The 17,574-nt window shown below is 43.9% G+C and overlaps 1 protein-coding gene across 8 annotated transcripts in view; it reads left to right on the top strand.

The window, feature by feature from the left end:
• Nucleotides 1-17,574, top strand: part of LCMT2 (leucine carboxyl methyltransferase 2) — a 28,753-nt gene that overhangs the window by 1,844 nt on the left and 9,335 nt on the right. For 6 of the 8 annotated variants that reach the window (XR_014319569.1, XR_014319570.1, XM_082784808.1 and 3 more), the window contains exons 5-13: nucleotides 2,414-2,573; nucleotides 3,281-3,470; nucleotides 4,546-4,653; nucleotides 6,429-6,519; nucleotides 8,595-8,852; nucleotides 9,033-9,260; nucleotides 12,196-12,293; nucleotides 16,031-16,218; nucleotides 16,309-16,444. Coding sequence is in view for 6 of the 8 variants with exons in the window: in XM_082784808.1 (XP_082640934.1) it covers nucleotides 2,414-2,573; nucleotides 3,281-3,470; nucleotides 4,546-4,653; nucleotides 6,429-6,519; nucleotides 8,595-8,852; nucleotides 9,033-9,260; nucleotides 12,196-12,293; nucleotides 16,031-16,218; nucleotides 16,309-16,444 (1,457 nt within the window). In the remaining 2 variants the exon portion in view is untranslated. Of the gene's footprint in view, nucleotides 1-2,413; nucleotides 2,574-3,280; nucleotides 3,471-4,545; nucleotides 4,654-6,428; nucleotides 6,520-8,594; nucleotides 8,853-9,032; nucleotides 9,261-12,195; nucleotides 12,294-15,930; nucleotides 16,219-16,308; nucleotides 16,445-17,574 lie in introns of those variants that run through there. The other 2 variants (XM_082784811.1, XM_082784810.1) reach the window with 2 other exon arrangements.

The following is a 17,574-nucleotide window of genomic DNA, read 5'->3' as shown; positions in this document are numbered from 1 at the left end:
GAATGATTAAGGACTGAAGTATGTTCTGGAAAATGGGGAATGAAATACAACAGAGACATATGCAAGCCACTACATTTAGACTGTAATTTGCAGTTTAAATACAGATGGAGAACAGCTATCAAGTTAAGTAAAAAAAGAGAAAAGAGAGGGTTTATAATCTTTGGAAAAGAGGGCAGTCCACAGGAGGACTATAACAATGTTGTGAGGCTGTGCAGGGACAAAATTAGAAAGGCTAAAGCTCATCTGGAGCTCAATCTGTCTACTGCCGTTAAAGACAACAAAAAATGTTTTTACAAATACATCAATGCAAAACGGAAGACTAAGGAGAATCTCCATCCTTTACTGGATGCGGGGGGAAAATTAGTTACAAGAGATGAGGAAAAGGCTGAGGTACTTAATACCTTCTTTGTCTCAGTCTTCAGCGGCAAAACCAGTTGTTCTCTGGATACCCAGTACCCTGAACTGGTGGAAGGGAATGGGGAGCAGAATGTGGCCCTCACTATGAAGTTCAACAAGGCCAAGTGCCAGGTCATGCACCTGGGGCGCAACAACCCCAAGCAGCACTACAGGCTGGGAGATGAGTGGTTGGAGACCTGGGAGTATTGGTTGATACTCAGCTGAATATGAGCCAGCAGTGTGCTCAGGTGGCCAAGAAAGTCAACAGCACCCTGGCTTGTATAAGAAGCATTGTGGCCAGCAGGTCTAGGGAAGTGATTGTCCCCCTGTACTTGGCTCTGGTGAGGCCGCATCTCGAGTACTATGTTCAGTCTTGGGCCCCTCGCTACAAGAAGGACATGGAGGTGCTCGAGCGAGTCCAGAGAAGGGTGACGAAGCTGGCGAGGGGTCTGGAGAACAAGTCCTACGAGGAGCAGCTGAGGGAGCTGGGCTTGTTCAGCCTGGAGAAGAGGAGGCTCAGGGGCGACCTTATTGCTCTGTATAGGTACCTTAAAGGAGGCTGTAGCGAGGTGGGGGTTGGTCTGTTCTCCCATGTGCCTGGTGACAGGACGAGGGGGAACGGGCTAACGTTGCAGCAGGGGAGTTTTAGGTTGGATGTTAGGAAGAACTTCTTTACCGAAAGGGTTGTTAGGCATTAGAACGGGCTGCCCAGGGAAGTGGTGGAGTCACCATCCCTGGAGATCTTTAAAAGACGTTTAGATGTAGAGCTCAGTGATACGGTTTAGTGGAGGACTTGTTAGTGTTAGGTGAGAGGCTGGACTCGATGATCTTGAGGTCTCTTCCAACCTCGAAATTCTGTGATTCTGTGAAGTAGAACACAAGTTCCTGTCTCCCATGAGCAGCTGAACATGTCTTAGTGAGTAGCTCTTCCATAAGCTGGTCCAGTTTCTTCTTGAATCCATCCTCGTTTTTAATATCTACAACATCCTATGGAAAAGAATTCTGTCCATACCAGTAACTTTCCAAATACTTGAAGTAAAAGACAGTTGTCAAAACATATGGCAATACTCTGTTCTCTGTGTCTAGAGGACAAGAAGTGATGGATAGGCAAGTTAGATATTAGAAGAAAGTAACAGGGAATACTGGCATGGGATGCTTATGAAGGCCATTTAACCTCCATTAATGGATGCCTTTGAGAACAGTGTAAATTATCAGCTCACAGGACAAATTTAATTGTTGGATTGCGCTAGTATAGAGGCATAGAGCAGGCAATTTCTAAAGTCACTTTACAAACTTGCTAGTTTATGATCTGATTTTGGTTGAAAAGGTTCAAGCAGCATACAACTTATATTCTTATGAAGTACAGAGGCGTGCTGTGATAATGTACATATAAGTTGACAGTTATTTCTGAGAACAGGGATCTATAAGACTAGTCTTAGTATTTGCAGACAGTTAGCATGTCCTAGTTCAAAATCCCATACCCTTTCACAAAAATGAAGTTTGGTTTTAAGATAGTAATAATAAAAGAACAAAAAAAAATACCAAAACAAAAGCACCAAACCCACAACTAAATTTGAGAATATTCTTACAGTTGTGAGGGAAAACATTCAAATTGTAACAAAGCAATGGTGCTTTCTTAGCCTGAACTGAAGGGTCCATAAATGAGAGCTCTTGATTCTGAATTATAGTGGTAATATAAAAATGTTATTAAAGTAAACATGATAAAGTTTTATTGTAATAGTAAATATAATTCTATTGGAAACCAGTAGGAGAACTTTGTATTAGGAATAATGGAATTTTAGTTCTGAGTTTAATGGGTCTCTTACTGATGCTTCTTGTTGCTATCCCTTTGTGGTTCATTCAGTTACGGGTTTTTCTTGTATATGTTGCAGAGAAATCGAGTTGATGGACACAGCCTTATAAATGATTGCTGGTGGAGCTGATTTTCCTGTTTGTCCTTTTTGTTTTCAGTACTGCATGAACACTGTAGTGAGTTTGTATCATTTTTGTTCCACAGGAGTCACTACTGCCTTTTCTGGAGAAGATTATAAATTACTGGGAGTGGATTTATCAGAGTTGTCTAAGCTGAGTACAGCCCTAAAAGAAGCAGGACTGGACAATGAAGTCCCCACCCTTTTCATAGCAGAGGTGGTGCTCACCTATCTGGAAAACAGCAGGTAATTCAACAGGTCAGTTGAATTACCCTGTGTTAGCTAGGTGGTAAAGTGAAAAGAAGCAATTTCATTGTAAGTCATCTTGGGCTGGGAGACCTGCTGTCTTATAACTAAAAGCTCATGGATTCTGTGCAAGTCCCAAACAGCTCCTTATATCATATGTATAATGTGGTAGTTGATTTCCAGGTGACATCAGAACAAGAGGCCATGGGCACAAACTGAAACAGGAGTTTCTGTCAGAACATCAGGAAGCACTTCGTTACTGTGCAGGTGATGGAGTACTGGCACAGGTTGTCCAAACAGGCTGTGGAATCTCCTTGGAGATCTGCAAAAGCCATCTGGACATGGTCCTTGATGAGTGGTTCTGGGTGGCCCTGTTGGAGCAGGGATGTGAGCAGATGCATCCAGAGGTACCTGCTGCCTCAGTTGTTCTGTTACTCTGTGAACCTTCTATGTTTTTTTATTTTCTTAAAGAAAAAGGGGAAAAAAAAAAAAAAAAGAGGGAAAAACCTCAAATGATTGATTTATTTCTTCATGCACGGAGGAGGACATGTTCATAGGTCCCCAGCACAGGCTTCTCTTTTGTAAATTATCTCTGTCAGGATGCCTTAATAGCATGCTTTATGATGTTGCAGGAAGATTATTGCATGTGCCATATAATAACTGGACCCACAATTATTTAATTATTCTTATGTACATCTGCCTGACAGGTCAGATGCCTTGATTCAGTGGGCAGCAGAGCATTTCTCTCAGGCATGCTTTCTGCTGTATGAGCAGATGCACCCTGAGGACTCCTTTGGACGTGTCATGCAGCAGCATTTTAGCCAGCTGAACTCTGCACTTCATTCTTTGTCACAATACCCTGATTGTGAGGCTCAGCAGAGGCGCTTTTTTGAAAAAGTAAGTACCTGCAGCCCTAGGGCACACCATCCCTTGAAGTCTTTAAAAGACGTTTAGATGTAGAGCTTAGGGATATGGTTTAGTGGGGACTGCTAGTGTTAGGTCAGAGGTTGGACTTGATGATCTTGAGGTCTCTTCCAACTTAGAAATTCTGTGATTCTGTGAAACCTGATTTACCTGGGAAAGATCATAGAATCATAGAATATCCTGAGTTGGAAGGGACCCATAAGATCATTGTGTCCAACTCCTGGCACCACACAGGTTTACCCAAAAATTCAGACCATATGACTAAGAGCACAGTCCAAACGCTTCTTAAATGCTGACAGGCTTGGTGCTGTGACTATGTCCCTGGGGATCCTGTTCCAGTGTGCGACCACCCTCTCAGTGAAGAACCTCTTCCTCATACCCAGCCTGAACGTCCTCTGTCACAGCTTGAGTCCATTCCCTTGGGTCCTATCACTGGTCACTAAAGAGAACAGATCAGCTTCTGCTGCTCCATTCCCCCTTGTGAGGAAGCTGTAGACTGTGGTGAGGTCTCCCCTCAGCCTCCTCTTTTCCAGGCTGAACAGACCAAGTGACCTCAGCCGCTCCTCATACGTCTTCCCCTCTAAGCCCTTCAACATCTTAGTAGATGTAGCTTTAAATTATAGTAGATTTAACTTGATTTTAAGTTAATTTTAAGTTAATTTTACTTTAAATTATAGTAGATTGTAACTTTAAATTATTTTCGAAGTTGTCATCTGGGCCACCTATGGTTTGAAGCAAACAGGGACAAGGCAAAGCCACTGCCCTTTCTGGTAAACATGACTAGTCATTTGAAGGTCTCTGCAAACTTGCAGCCTATGTTCTGGTATGGAATTAAGGCAAGATGGGTTCCTCTAAGGCTTTTAATGTAATTACGTTTTTCAGAATTTTACAGGCAAGAGGTCTATCCTCATTGCAATCTGGGCTGCTGCTGTTTCAGCTAGACAGTCCTAAAGGCTCGTGAGGCACTTTATTTAAGGTCTTTATTTTCTTGTGGGAAGTGAGTCTCTGTTCTTCCAGAAGTAATGATTTTGAGGGATTTCTGTTTTAGGGCTGGACTGAGTGCAGTGTCATGGATATGAATGAGTTTTTCACCTGTTGTACTCCAGAAAATGAACAACAAAGAGTGCAGTCTCTGGAGCCTTTTGATGAATATGAGGTAATCCTCCTCAAGTAACATCGGAAGAAAACTCTCTTATATATTAGAAAAGCTTCTTATTCCTTCTTCAGTGAGTGATCTCCTGAGGAGGCAGTCTCAGCGTAGCAAAGTAGCTGGTGGCATAAGGGATGCTATATATGCTAAAAGTTTGCATGGGTTAAAGGAGCAATTCTTTTAATGAAAGAAATCAATAGAGGATCATTTAAATACATAAAAAGTATACCTTGTGTAAGGTTCCTGACCTGCAAATGTCTGGGAGCTTTCCTGGGTGGAGTATGTGCTTCTCTTGCATTTTCCTAGTCAACTACCATTTGTCATTGTTGAATACAGTTTACTGGCTTCAGATATCTTTTGGTCTGATTTTGTGAAGCCATTCCTATAATAATGATTGAAATTCAGTTATGACTATATTCTCTGCCATTTTTATGTTAACTGATGGCAAATTTGCAACTATTGGAAGTCTAGGAGAGAAGATAGGACAAGGACAATGAGTAACTTTGAGATGAATGTTGTGTAGGATGCTTACTAGAAGTTTCCTTTTCAACCTTGTGGTTCTCTATAATTCTTTCTAGAAATTTAATAGCCCACAGTATGAAAACAATTTAATGTACTTGCATTTATTTTGCCTCCACGCAGGATCTGCTGTGCTACATGAAAAAATAATATTGACTGAAAGATTCTGGCAGATTTGCAAAGTGGTGTAGCAATATCTACAGTAATTATTGTAGATCGAGGAAAATACTCATACAGTGAGAAAGTAAAGACTGTTTACCATTTCCTTACAGAGGAGGTTTACAAGTCCACAACGGACGTTCTGCATAACAGTAAGATACATATAAGCAGAGAGCTCTTCAATTAACCTTTCAGATAGAGTAAGATCCAAGTCTTATTGGCAACAAGCTTGATAGAATTAGGTTAGAAATGTAAAATACATACTTACTGCTGAGGGTGACTTGTTTTTGGAATAATTTTCCTAGAGACAAATAGTGTATTCTTCCACTTTAAGTATTCTGTGGGTTTTTTTGCCTTTTAATTTCATGTTTGTGCCTTCTTGTCACATAATTGTCTGAATTATTCAGTTCCCTCGGGATAAACATATTCAATTACTTGATGTCCACAAAAGCCAGGGTGTAGTTTGGTATTGCTGCTAACTTCCAGTACAGTACTCTGCTTGTGCTTCTGCCTTTGAGTGATTCCACAGCGAAACTGTAAATCATATTTAGGTATTGTCGACCGTCAGTGACCAAGTGGCACCTTTTTGTCATTTCATGAAATGACATTTGTCATTTCTTTGGAATCACTTACATTCCATGACCTTTAAGAAATCTTAATTCCGCTGGTATACAACCTGCAGTCTTTTTTTATTATCAGAACTGGGTAGCATTAAGGGAAACTGGTTCCAAAAAATCGTGTTCATCATGCAATTTGTAATGAAGCTATGGAATTCCTTGCTGTAGTATGTTACAGGTGAAAGAGGTTTATGTGAGTTTAAAAAGCAACTGTATAGGTTCTTGGATGAAAAATCCAGGGATTGTTTGATAAAACAGAAAAGCCCTGGGCTGTAAACATTTGGGAGAAGGGAAGGTATTACTGTATACGTACTTGTTCTTTCTCAGATTCAGCTTTAGGCTTTTTATTTTGGCCACTGTTGGAAACACTGTTAAGCCAGGTTGATCTAAGACTTTATCACTCTGGCCATTCTTAGATCCTTACTGCCACTTGCTCTGAGATTTTTGAGAGCCCTTATTTGTTTTTGTTTCTTTGGCTTTCTACAGGAATGGCATCTGAAATGTTCTCATTACTTTGTCTTGACTGCATCAAAGGGGATGGAACCTTCCTGGACTCCATTGTTATCCAGTACAACAGGTACATACTGACTAGTTTTTATAGTCTTTTATATCATGTGTCTCCCTGTGAGAAATTTTAGGAGGCAGTAAAATTCAGTAAGGAATGCATGTGATGCTACCACCTGATTAGCTTTCTCCATCCTCATCACAATGGTTTCACAGTCTTTAGCAAAGCCAGAGCTGTGTCCCGGCAAGTGGTTCTGATCAGTTTCATGTTAATTTCTGTTAATTTATTGAACATTCCAGTCCCAACAGTTCTTCCTTTTGTTTATAGATGGCTGCAACACAAGGCTACCCTGCTTTTCCTCCTATTTTTGGGATCCACCAGACTCTGTCTTTTCAATTTATTCCAACTTGCCTCCATATATAGCTCTCTGGGCCATTCTGTTCTTCCAGGATAGGTTGTTATATCTTATACCTAGTGCACCATCAAAGCAGTCCAGGAGAGCACTCGGGACTGTGTAACACAAGTTTTCTTTTCTTTTTTTTGTTATCTCCTGTGGGTGGAATTGTGTATGTAGCATTTCTGTTTCTGAAATCTTCTGTATGTTGTTTTTATGTTTTTTAAATGGGCGAAAAGTGATACAGCAGGAGTAAAGCCAAGACCAAGGCTGTGCTTCCATGATGAAAAAGACTTGGCAGCAGTAGCAGTCCAAGAAATTCCTGCATTTGGCTGCTTGCTTCCTTTTTCAGAGTGGAAAGCAGATTATTTTTAACCTGGTTAGCATCACTGGTCTTGTTCATAGTACAGCACCACAAGCAATTCTGTCTGCATCTGAAGATTGAAATCTGTGTTACAGGGAGCAGAAAAGGATGGAAAAGAATCATAGAATCATAGAACGGCTTAGATTGGAAGGAACCGTAAAGATTCCAACCCTCCTGCCATGGGCCCGGACACCTCCCATTAGACCAGGTTGCCCAAAGCCCCATCCAAGCTGGCCTTAAACACTTCAGGGATGGGGCATTCACAACTTCTCTGGGCAACCTGTTCCACTGCTTCAACACCCTCAGAGTAAAGAATTTCTCCCGAATATCTAATCTAAATCTACCCTTTTTTAGTTTAAAATTATTAATACTTTTCCTACAATCCCTGATAATGAGTCCTTCTCTTGCCCCCTCTAGGTACTGTAAGGTACTTTAGGTACTGCAATGAGGTCTTCCCAGAGCCTTTTCTTCTCCAAGCTAAACAGCCAACTCCTTCAGCCTGTCTTCATGGGGAGGTGCTCCAGCCCTCTGATCATCCTCATGGCCCTCCTTTGGACTCATTCTAATAAGTCCATGTCCTTCTTGTGCTGGGCACCCCAGAGCTGAACACAGTACTCCAGGAGGGGTCTCACAAGAGCAGAGTAGAGCACAATCACGTCCCTTGACCTGCTGGCCACACTTTGATGAAGCCCAGGATATGGTTGGCTTTCTAGGATGCAAGCACAAATTGCTGGCTTGTGTTGAGCTTCTCATCAACCAACATCCCCAGGTCCTTCTCTTCAGAGCTGCTTTCAATCCGTTCTCCACCCAGCCTGTATTTGTGCTTGGGATTGCCCTAGCCCAGTTGCAAAGACTTTGCACTTGGCCTTGCTGAACTCCATGACATTTGCACAGGTCCACCTCTCAAGCCTGTTGAAGTCTCTGGATGGCATCCCTAAACTCCAGCGTGTTGACCACACACAGCTTGGTGTCATCGGCAAAGTTGCTGAGGGTGCACTGAATTTCACTGTCCACGTCACTGACAAACACGTTAAATAATGCCAGTCGCAATACTGACCCCTAAGGAACACCTCTTGTTACTGATCTCCACTTGGATATCGAGCTGTTGACTGCAACTCTTTAAGACCGACCATCCAGCCAATTCCTTACTCACCTAGTGGTCCATCCGCTAAATCCATGTCTCCAATTTAGAGACAAGTTGACTCAGGGTAGTGTAAATCATTACAGCTTGATTTCTAGGGCATGTCAGATTGTCAATTGGAAGTACCGACTTGCTTTACGATTTTTTCTTTTTGAAAAGCTGAATAGTTGTGCTTAATCTGTCATTTTAAGTGTGGGTGTTGCTTCTTTGTATGAAATTTAACATGCTTTGTTTCTCATTGCCTTCAGTTCCTCATCATCATGGTCCTGTCAGGATAGTTGGGAGTATCAATGCATTGGTGTGTGAAGTGCGCTCTGAAGCTTCTGGCTTGAGACGTTATGGTCACCACTCTGCTCTTATCACACCCAATGTAATTCTGACCACTGGAGGCTTTGGGGAGGAGAATGGACAGCACTGTCGTATGAGAAATTTTCATGTGCTAATTAAGCATGAAAGCTACTGGAAGGCTGGATGTGTGAAAAAGGAAAATCATGATAAAAGATGGGGTGAGTATCACAAGGTGGGTATTGATGGCAAGGATAAGGAGGATGTTTTTATGCTAGCTATGAAATAGCATCTAGTGGAAAGTGACGTCAGAGTGCAATTACACTGACAGTCAAAGAGATGCAAAGGTTCTGAATTTCATGGAAGATCAGTGTGAACTGTGATGTCTTATGTCTCTACAGATGAGCGATTGTACCATACTGTGTCATGTCTCTCAAGCAGCCTGGCCCTGGTGGTAGGAGGACGAACATCCCCAAATGCAGCTTTGGGAATGCTGTGGCTTAAGTTCCCCAAAACCTGTAATGACTCGGATCCAAATGACATTACAGTGGAGCTTGTAAGTCTGCAGCCTGCTGCTGAACCATTTGCTTTGCGCTGGAGACACAGTACAACTGAAGTAATATTCAAAGGTAAAAGTGGGAAACAGGGACCACGGTCATTCCATGATGCTTTTTCTCTACCATTCCTTTGCTGACACTCTCTTTCCCTGCTACAGCATGGTGTTCCTCCCACAGGATGCAGTCTTTCCTGAACTTATCATATGTGAGCTTCCCTCAGGCAGCAGCTCTTCAAGAATTGCTCCCATATGGGTCCATACTATGGGGTCCATCCTTTAGGAGCAAACTTTTCCAACAGGGGTCCCCCATAGGTGGCAGCTCCTGCCAGATCACCTGCTCCTGCATGGGCTCCTCTCCACAGGCTACAGCACTAGAACAGATTCTTCTCTGGCAGGGGCTCTCCATGGGCCGCAGCCTCCTTCAAGACATATTAACCTGCTCCACCGTGGCTTCCTCCACAGGCTGCAGCATGGAAATTTGCTCCACCATGGTGCTCCACCATGGTGCTCCACCATCTGCTCCACTCCGTGGGCTGTGGAGGGATGGCCTGTACCACCATGGGCATCTCCACAGGCCTTAGGGGAACTTCTGCTCCAGCACCAGGAGCACCTCCTGTTCTCCTGCACTGACCTTGGTGTCTGCATGGCTGTTTCTCACTCCTCTCGAGCTCCTTTTGTGCAGGAGTTTTTTTTCCCTTTCTTAAATATGCTCTCACAGAGGCACAAACAACATCACATAGTGTCTCCACTCTGGCCAGCAGCAGATTCCTTTTTGGAGCTGGCCGTAACTGGCTCTTATTTGACACGGGTTAGCTTCTGGGCTCTTCTCACCCTTGCAGCCAAAACCTTGCCACATAAACCCAATACAGGGGGAAGGTGTTTTAGTTTGCTTTTAGTTTCTCACTGTTCTAGCCCATAAGTTATAGGTTATAAATTATATTAAACTCCCTATGCTGAGTCTGTTTTGCCCATAATGATAACTGGTGAGTGATCCCTGTCCTTATCGCAACCTTTCAGCCCTTTCCATATTTTCTCCTTTTCCTTTGAGGAAGGGGAGTGAAAGAGTGGCTATGATGGATTTCATCTGCTTATTAGGGTAAAACTACCACACACTCCTAGTTTTAATACAACTATCACAGACTGAGTACCCTCTAAAGTAGAAAATATATTCAAAAGGGCTCTTCTTGAAACGTGAAATATGATAATTTCTGATTACATATGCCCCATAATCCCCAGTGGTAAGCCGAATTGAAACCTAGGTATATAATTTGTTTTGGAAGACTGATTTTTTGAGATCATTTATGGCTGAAGTGATTCATGATTGATCATGCCAGAAAAAAAGCTTCAGGACTTCTTCTCTGAAGAGCAGTATTTTAATTTTAAAGCATTATGGAGTAGGATCCATGGCTCTTTTTTTGGAAGAAGTGCCTCAGAAGAAATGTTGCACTTCTGTTAGCAGTTGATAACTATTCATTAGTTGTGAGGTGTAGAATCAAGACCAGCAATGGCACACTGAAGGTTTCTCTAGTAAAGATAATGATTGTAATGGATGAAAACTAGAGCAGTTGTTAGCTAGTCAGTGGTGAGACTGAGAGTGGAATTCAGGAGGTTAAAGCTGTCCTTTCTTAAGCGATGTCATTCTCTACTAGCTGGCAAGGTGTTACTGAAGGAGAGCATCAGGAGATTGCTAAGTAGTTGTTAGTCTACTCTATAGTATAAGCGTACTTTGAATTTGTGGGGCAGTGTTTAATTAAATGCATAAATAAAATGTTATGAATAATACAGTGCTTTTGTCTTTGTTAGATTGTATTGTATCATCTTATTTTGCCTTGATTTTGCTTTTCAGCAAAAGTAATTGATCAATACTTGTGTTACTTGCACAGTCCATTATGAAAACATGATGCACATTCTTGACATCTACCCAGACTACTAGTGCACCTTTTGTACCTCCTTTTTGAGGCTTCTCCAGATTCTCCAACACACTTAAGTTACCTTGATCTCCCTTTTCTATGAAAAAATGCATTCTTGTTGTCTTAGGAGGATTCATCTCTTTTGTTGTTTTCTGTCAATCCATGTCATTGTGTTGTTATGATTTATGCTCTTAGGGTTTTCTAGAGGTGTCATCTTTCCATTGTCTGAATTTTCATTCCTTAACTCCGTTATTTGTATTTAAAAACATGTTTGTTCCTTTTGTTTTTGTGACTGTGTTGTGTGAATTACATTCAGACTTTAAACATTCAGACAGTACATAATATAAGTGGGTGATGGGGGTGTTCTCAATGATCACGAGCATGAAGTATACGGCATCTCAGTGGAAATATTTTTATTCCTACAATTGCCTTATAAAAAATCTAGATAAAAGGGTGATGCTTGTATCTCTTAAACAATTTATTGGGCTACGAAGATGGTGAAAGGCCTTGAGGGGAAGACGTACGAAGAACGGCTGAGGTCACTGGGCCTGTTCAGCCTGGAGAAGAGGAGGCTGAGGGGAGACCTCATCACAGCCTACAACTTCCTCGTAAGGGGGTGTCGAGAGGCAGGAGACCTTTTCTCCATTAACACCAGTGACAGGACCCGCGGGAACGGGGTTAAGCTGAGGCAGGGGAAATTTAGGCTGGACGTCAGGAGGGGGTTCTTCACAGAGAGGGTGGTTGCACACTGGAACAGGCTCCCCAGGGAAGTGGTCACTGCACCGAGCCTGTCTGAATTTAAGAAGAGATTGGACTGTGCACTTAGGCACATGGTCTGAACTTTTGGGTAGACCTGTGCGGTGTCAAGAGTTGGACTTGATGATCCTTAAGGGTCCCTTCCAACTCAGGATATTCTATGATTCTATGATTCTAAGTTGCTGTATGTCTTCATATAAACAGTATACATAACAGTAAACAGTATACAGCTGCATGACCAGCTATCTCAGCTCAGCTTTCCTTCCATGCAAATATAAGTTTTTGCTTTTGTGACATTGCAAATTCTAACTTCTCTTTCTCCTTCATTCTGTTTTTCTGCAGGTGAGAAGTACCTCTTTATATATGGAGGCCGCTCTGCTGTGCAGCCAGTGCTAGGAGATTGGTATTTCCTGCACACTCCAGAAATTTCCTGCGCTGTGGTAAGAACATAGGGAGGCCCTGGGGAATAGAAAGTGCTGTGCTATTGGAAGCTCAACTAAATCACAGTGGTATTACCGTATTTAAGCATATGGTAGACTGCATGATTCCAGACTGCATGGAGGAAATTCTGTTCACAGTTGTTATAAGTAGCGGTCACTTCCAGCAGCTCTGGGCCTGGAAATTCCTCCTTACTGGCCACTGGAATCCTCTCCAGTGTTCCCAAAGACCTGGGATGTATCTGTCCCAGGCTAATAGATATGGCAGCTGTTTTCTTGTGTGCAGGTTCAACTGGTAGTGAAGCTGACTGTATATCCCAAAGACACATAGATATGTGCACACATAGAGTGCACTGGCATGGCCAGCTACACTGACTGCTACAGATAAGATGATGCCTTCAACAGCACCCATGTATAACATTACCAGGACTCACATGAAATCCAGAGTCAAGTGCCTTTAGTTCCCTCCCTTCTCTTTGGCTGATAAGGACTGGAAGTTCAGTAGTCAGAGCACACATGCCTCTATTCTGTAGATTGATAGGCATGTGTGCATTTGCAGTTCCATCAAGTATCAGTACAGTCCCTCTGCACATCTGAGATGCCTGCCCAGATCCTGAGCTCTCTTACCTGCTTTGTGAGTCTCTTGATTGCCAGCTAGTACAACTTGAAATTTGCTAGCAAACATTTGTGCACACTTATATCTTACAGAATCACAGAACGGGTGGGGTTGGAAGGGACTTCCTGAAGATGATCTAGTCCAACCCTCCTGCTGAGCAGGATCACCTAGAGGACATTGCACAGGGTAGCAGCCAGGCGGGTTTTGAATATCTCAAGAAGGAGACTCCACAACCTCTCTGGGCAGCCTGCTCCAATGCTCTGTCACCCTCAGAGTAAAGAAGTGCCCCCTCATATTGAGCTGGAACCTCCTGTGCTTCAGTTTGTGCCCTTTGCCTCTTGTCTTGTCACTGGGCAGAACTGAAAAGAGACTCGCTCCATCCTCTCGATACCCTCCCCTCAGATATTTATACACATTGATGAGGTCTTCCCTCAGTCTTCTCTTTTCCAGGCTAAACAGGCCCAGTTCTTTCAGCCTGTGCTCATACAACAGGTGCTCCTGTCCTCTCATCATTTAAGTAGCTCTCCTCTGAACTCACTTGAGTAGTTCTATGTCCCTCTGGTACTGGGCAGCCCAGAACTGGACACAACACTTCAAGTGTGGCCTCAACAGGGCTAAGTAGAGGGACAGGATCACCTCCCTTGACTTGCTGGCAACACTCTTTGGAATGCACCCTAGGATACCGTTGGCCCTCTTGGCCACAAGGGTGCATTGCTGACTCATGGTCAGCTCGCTGTCCACCAGGACTCCCAGGTCCCTCTCTGCCGAGCTGCTCTCCAGCAGGTCAGACCCCAGCCTGTACTGGTGCTTGGGGTTATTTCTCCCTAGGTGCAGAACCCTGCACTCGCCATTGTTGAACTTCATGACGTTCCTCTTGTCCCAACCTTCCAGCCTGTCGAGGTCCCTCTGAATGGCATCACAGCCCTCTGGGCTATCAGCCATTCCTCCAAACTTTGTGTCATCAGCAAACTTGCTGAGGGTGCACTTACCTCACAAGCACCCTGCAGTCATTGATCTCTTGAATACCAGCATATGTCTACTACCTCTGCCTAAGCCCCTAAACCTCCTGCTAGAGGTAGGAGGCTGGCTAGACCAGCTGGCTGGACCAGATGAAGGTTGTAAGGAAGACATGGAGAACTACAGGCCTGTCAGCCTGATCTTGGTGCCAGGGAAGGTGATGGAACAGGTCATCTTGAAATCAATCACACAGCATGTGTGGGACAGCCAGGGGATCAGGCCCAGTCAGCATGGGTTCCTGCAAGACAAGTCATGCCTGACCAACCTCATCTTCTATGACCGGCTGACCCGCCTGTTGGATGAGGGAAAGGCTGTTGATGTAGTCTACCTAGACTTCAGCAAGGCCTTTGACACAGTCTCCCACAGTATTCTGGAGAAGCTGGCAGCCCATGGCTTGCTCGTTGCTGGGTTAAAAACTGTCTGGGCGGCTGGGTTCAGAGAGTAGTGGTGAATGGCGTGAAATCCAGCTGGCAACCAGTCACTGGAGGTTTTTCCCCAGGGGTCAGTGTTGGGGTCCATCCTCTTTAATATCTTTATTGATGATTTGGATGAGGGAATTGAGTGCACACTCGGTAAGTTTGCAGATGGGGGGGAAGTGTTGATCTACCAGAGGATAGGGAGGCCCTGCAGAGGGATCTGGACAGGATGGGTCGATGGGCAGAGGCCAAGGGATGAGGTTCAACATGGCTCAGTGCCGGGTCCTGCACTTTGGCCACAACAACCCCATGCAGCGCTACAGGCTTGGGGCAGAGTGGCTGGAGAGCTGTGCAGAGGAAAAGGATCCGGGGGTGCTGATTAATGCTCATCTGAACATGAGCCAGCAGTGTGCCCAGGTGGCCAAGAAGGCCAACGGCATCCTGGTTGTGTCAGGAGTAGTGCAGGCAGCAGGGCCAGGGAGGTGCTCGTCCCCCTGCTGAGGCCGCCCCTCGAGTGCTGGGTTCAGCTTTGGGCCCCTCACTACCAGAAGGACATCGAGGCCCTGGAGCGTGGCCAGAGAAGGGCAGCAAAGCTGGTGAAGGGCCTGGAACACAAGTCCTAGAGGGAGTGGTTGAAGGAACTGGGGGTGTTTGGTCTGGAGAAGGGAGCCTCAGGGCAGACGTTATTGCTCTCTGCAACTGCCTGAAAGGAAGGGGTGGGAAGCTGGGGGTCGGCCTCTTTTCACAGGTAACTAGTGATAGGACCAGAGGGAATGGCCTCAAGTTGTGCCAAGGGAGGTTTAGGTTGGAAATGAGACATTTCTTCTTAGAAAGTGTAGTCAGGCATTGGAATGAGTTGCCGAGGGAGGTGGTGGCATCACCATCCCTGGGGATGTTCAAGGAGAGGTTGGATGTGGTGCTTAGGGACATGACTTAGTGGGTGACATTAGTGGTAGAGTGATGGTTGGACCACATTATCCTGAGGTCTTTTCCAAACTTAATGATTCTATGATTCTATAATCCATGTATTTGTAAACTTAAGGTTCACAGGTGTATCTTGAACAGAGAGCAGCGTGCAAGAAGGAAAACAAAGTTACTTCTAATACATGTACAGAAATAAAACTCTATAAAGGCTGAACAATATTAAATAAAATCTAGAGAAATACTGAAGACAGTGTAAATTGAAACACTTCTATGTAGCCATCCTTAGAGGAAACCCCCATGTGTGCAGCTTGAGGATTTTTTTATTCTTCCCTATTTACTCGGGCATATAATGATAGGTCAAGAGGGAATGGTTTTAAACTAAAAGAGAGTGGATTTAGATTAGATGTTAGGAGAAAAATCTTTACTTGGGGTGATGGGGCAGTGGCACAAGTTACCCAGAGAAGTTGTGGATGCCCCATCCCTGGAGGTGTTCAAGGCCAGCATGGATGAGGCTTTGGGCAACTTGATCTAGCAGGTAATATCCCTGCCCACGTCAGGGGGATCAGAACTAGATGATCTTTAAGGTCCCTTCCAACCCAAGCCATTCTATGATTCTTTGATTCTCTGATTCTACAATTGTGCTTACTCAGTCTGTTCCCCTCCCCAGCTATACCTATCCTATGGCAGGAAGGAAAGGAATATTAAATCCCACAGGAGACAAAATGGGAAGAGAGGCAACCTTCAGGCTTGGACTTATGTTTTCTTAGATTCCTGTTGAGGGTCCAGTACCAGAAGGCCGTCACTCTCACAGTGCCTGTAGCTGGAAAGGAGGAGTGCTAATTGCAGGAGGTTTGGGAGCAGCTGAGCAGCCCTTAGGTTCAGTTTTCTTTCTGAGGGAGGCTGAGAACGGCTTTCAGTGGCAGACAGTAGAGACACACCCTCCTCTCATCCCAAGGTAAGTAGAAGGTGTTCAGCAGTGAATCTTTGGCCTGCCTCTAGCTGTCTCCCATTATTAATGGAGTTCAATCTAATTTTGAACTCACAGGTATTCACATACTGCTCACGTGCATGATGGAAAACTACTGCTTGTTGGTGGAGTGTGGCTTCACTCATTCTCTGTGCCAGGCATCACTGTCATTGACTTAATAACTGGTCTCTGCTTGGACTACACAATTAGTGTGGTAAGTACTGATTATATTTTTCAGGGTAAACAGTGTTGTGTGAAGGAAGGTGGTAACTTCAGGGCCTTTTCTTGAAATGGAATAGGGAAAGCAAAGGAGTCAAATTTGTGCATGGTAGAATTTAGATTCTACCTCTTTGTGGTAGAATCAAATTTTGAAGTGCTTTGACCAGCCTTGAGAACATAATAGCCTTAAGAGAGGGAGAGTCTGAGTGTGCAAAAGACAGAAGGGCACAGAGCTGCACTATTTCAGACTGGGTGCAGTACTAAGATGTGCACAAATATAGCAATTTCAGGATGTCAGTGGATGATGAGAATAGATTAAACCAGAGCCTCAGTTAGTTTTTATGAAGGTCTGTGGTATTATTTCACTTAAAACTTCACAGTGGGTATTGCTGTGTGCTGTAGCTGCTGCCTGAAGTACAAGAAGAAAACAGCATGGAAGTACTGGAAACTCCAATTAAATATGAGACTACTTTTTGCTGTAAGGGTGATTGAACATTGGAACAGGTTCTTCTGAATGTGGAGTCTCCATCCTTGAAGATAATGCAAAAACTGACTAGAAAAGGTCCTGAGCAACTTGCTCAACTTGAGCCTACTTTGAGCTGGGGTGGTTGTACTAGATGATGCCCAGAGTTCCCTTCCAACCTCAACTTTTCTGTGATTCTTTTCTGTAATTCACTGGAAAACAATCATAGAATCAGTCATCTTGGAAAAGACCTCAAAGATCATCTAGTCCAACCTTTAACCTAGTACTGACAAGTCCACCCCTAAACCATGCTGCTAAGTTCTACATCCAGACATTTCTTGAAGACCTCTAGGGATGGTGACTCAACCACTTTCTTGGGCAGCCTATTCCAATCCCGTATAACCCTTTCAGTAAAGAAATTTCTCCTAATATCCAACCTAAGCCTCCCCTGGCACAGTTTGAAGCTATTTCCCCTCATCTTACCACTTGGTGCATGGGAGAAGAGCCCAGTCCCAACCTTGCTACAACCTCCTTTAAGGTAAATATAAAGTACAATAAGGTCTCTCCTGAACCTTCTTTTATCCAAGCTAAACAACCCCAGCTCCCTCAGCTGTTACTCATAAGCCTTAATCTCTCAAACATAAGACCTGATCTCATCTCAG

Source organism: Aythya marila (genome assembly GCF_965140915.1).
Source record: "Aythya marila genome assembly, chromosome: 1".
Classification (NCBI taxonomy): domain Eukaryota; kingdom Metazoa; phylum Chordata; class Aves; order Anseriformes; family Anatidae; genus Aythya; species Aythya marila.
The sequence above is the reverse complement of the archived record's forward strand: the minus strand, read 5'-3'. Positions and strand labels throughout refer to the sequence as shown.